Source organism: Arachis ipaensis, chromosome B08 (genome assembly GCF_000816755.2).
Source record: "Arachis ipaensis cultivar K30076 chromosome B08, Araip1.1, whole genome shotgun sequence".
Taxonomy (NCBI): Eukaryota; Viridiplantae; Streptophyta; class Magnoliopsida; order Fabales; family Fabaceae; genus Arachis; species Arachis ipaensis.
The window spans coordinates 121,304,925-121,310,632 of record NC_029792.2 but is presented as its reverse complement, the minus strand read 5'-3'; the positions used below and the strand labels follow the sequence as shown (position 1 = coordinate 121,310,632).

At 33.8% G+C, this 5,708-nt stretch overlaps 2 protein-coding genes across 2 annotated transcripts in view; one reads left to right on the top strand and one right to left on the bottom strand.

The window, feature by feature from the left end:
• Window positions 1-756, top strand: part of LOC107611479 (myb-related protein 305-like) — a 1,948-nt gene extending 1,192 nt beyond the window's left edge. Inside the window, exon 3 of the mRNA XM_016313398.1 lies at window positions 289-756. Coding sequence (XP_016168884.1) covers window positions 289-756 — 468 coding nt within the window. The remainder of the gene's footprint in view (window positions 1-288) is intronic.
• Window positions 1,048-5,708, bottom strand: part of LOC107613597 (uncharacterized Rho GTPase-activating protein At5g61530) — a gene marked incomplete in the record, with an annotated part of 5,880 nt that continues 1,219 nt past the window's right edge. Inside the window, 8 exon segments of the mRNA XM_016315674.2 lie at window positions 1,048-1,681; window positions 2,677-2,842; window positions 3,084-3,328; window positions 3,420-3,497; window positions 3,612-3,710; window positions 3,974-3,992; window positions 4,076-4,138; window positions 5,549-5,708. Of these exon segments, the coding sequence (XP_016171160.1) occupies window positions 1,536-1,681; window positions 2,677-2,842; window positions 3,084-3,328; window positions 3,420-3,497; window positions 3,612-3,710; window positions 3,974-3,992; window positions 4,076-4,138; window positions 5,549-5,708 (976 nt within the window).

Genomic DNA, 5,708 nt, shown 5'->3' with positions numbered 1-5,708 from the left:
TCTTACTATAAATAAATGGAATTGCAAAATTTGATGTCCAATTTTTTCTATTAAAAAATGTATCTCTTTCTATCTTTTCCTTAATAGCTTCTTTTACAATTCTAATTATAAAAGTAGCAAAAGCTAACTAAATTTCCACTTTTATATTAAACTTAGATATTATATCATTTATGCTAATAATATTTAAGATGCAAATCAACATGTATGGAAGTTTCTATTAATTAGCTAGTATCACTAATAAAAACATGAAGAATAGCAAATACAATATATTTATATGATTTCTTTCAGGATATTTCATGCAGCTCCAATAAGCCAGAGGAAAATATCCCCTGTGGAAACTACCTTCCTTATTACACTGCTCCCTACATGGGAAACACTGAAGAGTTCAAAATGGTCAACCTACCAGATTTGACAAAACCAAACCACCAAAATTTGGAAAGTGACATCAACACTTCTTCTCAGGCTTTTGAGGCCACCCCACTCCATGTGGTACCTTCTTTTGAGTCTTCAACAACAGAGTACACATTTCCTCAAATCCCAAATGAACCACAACTGGAATTTCCAGTGTTTCCAGAACCAATTGATGACCCTTACTTCTTTGATATGCTTGAGCAAAAAAGTGTTCAGAACAAGATTGGAACAACTGTTGGAATGGATGGAAAGCCTCAAAATGAAAGTGCTAAGTGCTTCTTTGAGGACATCCCAACTGAGATCTTTGAATACTTTGACCATACTCCAACTTCATCAGACCAATAAAACTGTTTTAATTTCTAACTTTTAGTTATTCTGCATCTGTAATGCAAAGTAAACTACTCAGCTTCTGTTTCCAACTTACTAATCATCTTAGAAAACAGTCAATGATGAATTCTATAGCTTTTGTCTTTACATTACAATTTGTCAGTGCATGATATTGTTACTTCACATTTCAGAGCATTTCCCACATTTAGTTACATTTTATACAGATACTTTCATTTCATCAACAAGCAACATTGTTAAACAGATAACAAATTGAAAGGTGTTGGTGTTCCTCAGGACAAAAAATGCTTTTAAGAATATTACTTCTTTTTTATCTCCGGATTATTTTTTTCTTCATCTTGTTCTGTTTTATAGGAACTTGAACAAAGGAGATTTCAATGTTCCTCCAAGTCAACAACATTCTCCCATGAAAGTTATACTAAAATTCTGAACATGAAAACTTGTTGCATCCAGGGACAAGACAAGATTTACATAGTACAAAAATGACATAAATAAATATGGTTATACTATATAGACAAAGATCAAATACCATCAATCCCAGCAAAACACCAAAATAACAAGTTTTGATTCTCTAAAGGAAGGATATAGCTGTACAAATCCTTCTGTTCCTTTTTTCCCAAAAAGTTTCTCCTTTCTCTTTATCAGGCAAAACGCTCACTGCACACACAACCTGATAAAAACTTAGAATATAGCTTCTGTATAGTGACTTTCTTGACAAAGATTGGAGAAAATTGTTCCCAGTTCATGATATCAAAGTCAACAAATTGAATGAAGACCATTCATCTCCAGACTGTCTCATTTGCATCTGTGAAAATTGCATTATGATGTTCTATAAGCAACTGAACAACCTCAATTGCACCAAAGTCAACTGGTGCACCATCATCCAATGGAATAGGAGAGGATGCATCTATGGCTTCATCATCATCTGTATCACAAAAAAACAAGAAAAAGAAACGGCAATCGCCAACTTTAGTTCAATATATGTAATACTAATGAATTATGAAATTAGACTTTTGCACCCTTCAAAAAAATTCGCAAGTGAAAATTCAAATGCAATATTTTTAAATGTTTAAGCATATCCCTAAGAAAGGTGTTTAGAGGCTGAAAGCAGTTAGGTTAGGTAATAGACATGCATCTAAATTATTAATTCAACCTTCTATTAAAAAATTATTCTATCAAAGGATATTTTCTCAAACACACTCAAGAAAATACAAAGAAAACAGTTTCTCCCTCCTAATGCATTTTCACTTTTTCAGGCCCGGTGTTACACAGACGCTGATTCGTTGAACAATTCCACATCAGTAGGGTTGCTTTAAAGCCCATTAGATAAACCATAATCCCTTGAAATTTTGTTTCTGCTTTTAAAGCACTAGATATTATAAACATGTTCACTGTTCACAATTATAAAAACAAAAATAACCATAGTATAGAAAAGTTTTACCACTAGGTTGAGTCAGTTAAATAAATGTATTCTATAGAAACATCTAATGGAAAGGCCATTTGAATCAAGAAAACAAAATCAACGCCAGTTAAATTAATCTAGTTTTTTAACCGTTTCTTGGGGGTTTCTTTGGTCTTCTTCTAGCTTTTGTTTATTGCTTTATCATCCTAATCAAATATTCTTATTTGGGCTTTTATCTGTTTTCTTCCAACATGGAGAATACAAAAGAATACAAAAGTATTTTTCAGTGAAAATTATTTGCATAGAGAAGATTTTGTTCTCAAGGTTAAGCAGGATTCTCTACCAGAATCCCTATTGCTAAAGACTAGGTAGAAGCTGAGAAACGATGCAGCGATGCTTTCATGAAAATTCTCGTATGGTCATACTTTTCACCATTACCAGTGACAAAAAGAATAACACATTCAGCCAATGTGGGTTATCTTCTAAAAAATTGCATGTTTTGGCATCGATTTCCTTACCAGCAAGTAAGTCCCAAGCACCATATGAACCAGCTGGTTCATCCAAGCCTTTTTTGGAAGGGCTTTTAGACACTTGGTTCCAGTATTGTTTATAAAAATCAGGTCTCTGTCCATCTTGCCACATGACAACGGGTGCCATTTCCATTGCAAGGGTCCGAGTATCCATCTGCAGAAGTTAAAAATATTGAGCAAAAACTACAGATGACAAAATAATAGAAATGCATAGATTTAATTACAGGAGAGACAAAGTATATAAGATAATCAGGGAAATGTCCCACAAGACTCCATCAAACATAGCTTGTGAAACAATAAAAAAATGAAAAGTGTAAATGTACAAGACCCAGATTTTTCCGTGCATCTTTGCTTATACTAAACAAACACATATGCACATATTAGAAGCCTCTTACCTTATTGAGAAGTGACTTCTGGCTAACCCGGAGCAAAAGTGCTGTTACAAACTCCAGAGTCATGTAGTTTACACTGGGAAGCTTCTTGAGGATGTTTCTCATGGAATATATATTGGATAGAGCAGCTTTTATTTCATCGTAAAGCTCAAAAGTGGTAAGAGGCTCAGGAAGGCTGGCAAGGTAACATTTTGCAAGAGCTGCCACATCAATTGGATTTGTGCCTTCTGGGATTGAAGAATTTGAATCTGTACGTACAATCATAGTGGTATTAACATCACCCAAACACTACTATAATCTATCCTCATTACTGAAAGTATGAATGAATGCATCAACTACCTAGGTTGTACAGAGAAACCAACTGCCGGATAACCTTTTTATCTCCATCAGATTTGAAGAGAGATGGTGAATTCAATCCTACATCAGATTAAAAAAATAAAACCACTATTAAACAAAAATTAAGATAAATTATAGAACTCATGAAACATAGACTTATGCACAGATGTAGAGCCTTACTCTAGAAACAGCTACCTGAAACTATAAGATAATCTGCACATTTGACCAATATCTGAGGAACAGGCCTGCTGCTATCTTGTCTCTGTACAGTAACCTCAATAGGAACTCCAAACACTGGGGAATGCAACAATTTCTAAATAAAGCAGAAGTCTACTACCATAGAAACCGAGCATGCAATACCGCTTATATATTAACAGTTAATAGTTAACTAGCAATCTAGCATTAAAAAAAATGCTATTGTGTAGTGTAAAACTAGAATACAACTCAAGTGCCTTGTGGGAACTGCAAACAATGGAATTAGCTCTTCACATTCAGCAAAAGACTGACACATGAAAAGAGTCGCTCACTTGGTATGCTATTTGGGTACAGAAACTTACCATCAGTACTTGCAACTCCCTGCAAAAGAAAATTAACGTAAGAAAACTTGAAAATGGTGTATACTAGAAATCATAGGCCACATTTAGCCTAAGGTCATTTACCTTCTGCCATCTTTCAATGTCTGTCAAGATAGTCTTGCTTTTTTGTGCTGTTTTTTTGGCCACCTGAAATAATTACCATGATGCAAAACCAAACAAAGAAAGTAAAGATTCTAACCATTGAATTGGAGCAGGAAAAAATATACTCTGAAGATGACCTGGTGTATGACTAGCAGATATAAATAGATAGAACTTTTCTAATTCTTAAAAGGTTAATAACAATACCAGTATACCAACAATAAATTGCGCTATCAATAACCAAACCATAAGTTATCCATGTCCAACAAACAGAATTATATAACACACTCCTTAACCCCCTGGCCCCCTTTTTTTTTCTTGTGTGTGTGTGTGTGTGTCTATCTCTTAAACCAAAAGAATAACATCAGAGTATTACTTTAATGGATGAAAGCATCGTATGTATTATCCAAATGAAATCCTGAAATAAGTAATCTGTGTGAAATCAACGTTACTCAATATTCCCTGCACCTTTGATAAACTATACTATGTAGATCAGCACACCATGCAAATGACCTCTCTTACCTTTTTTAACTTTTATTTGATAGAATCTTGCCAATACCTCTCAAAATATCTAAATTTTCCCTTAATAAATTACTTAATTAAAAAAACCAACATTTTTTTTGGTGGAATTGAAAAAAATAAAACCAACATTAAGACTGTTATAGTTTCAAATAACTCAATATCTCAAGCACACCACCATAAGTAAACAATACTGACATTGTTACGGTAATTTTCCATGTTTAAAAATATTATATTAGTCTAGCACAGCTAAATACAGTATATAGTCTTCACACCACTTAGTGGTAGAATGTCATGAATTGATTACATATTTAATTATTCCAAGAAGGCAAGATCCTTTCTTCTATTTATTAAGAGATCCAACATCAACATTAAAAGTTGGCAGTGATACTACAAAGATCACTTGATTCAAAAGTGCTGAGTGTAATCACAACCAGAAGTGTAATCACAACAAGCAAACCTTATATTCTGTGGGTATTACAAACACATTGGAAAGGTTTAACACTTACTTAGTTGCCTATGATGTTCAAGGATTAAAACCTATTACATCTTATAACATGTTTGGCTACAACACTCGAGGCTTTAGCTGTATTCCTATATCAAATGTAGTTTATTACAAAATTGTTCTGAAGCATGAACCAATGCTTGTATTTAACATCTACCAAGTATTCAGCATCAGAAAGGATCATGGAATCAAATTTATCATTTTTAAGTACATTGTCCTGTAATTTTTTTCTTTTATTGCCTATCCTATATGGCAATAGACTCGACATGAACTTTAAGCAAGGGAAGAAACATCTTTTCAAAGTTTTTGTTGTGTTAGTTTTGGCCACAAAATGCTTAAATGATTAATCTTTCAATGGTACCCAGCCATTGCGTTTGCACATGTAAAAAAATTATGTATTACAGTCCCTAATATCATTTAGTCAAGTCCATTACCTCTTCAACCTTTGTTTTTCCCACAGCCACCTTATCTTTTGTTCCCGATATGCTTCTCCTTAGAAACGAACCAGTTGTAGCTGCAGCCGATATCAATCGATCCTGTACAGCATGTTTTGTCGATGGCTGCTGAAGAAGTGCCCACCGGCTTTTGACCATA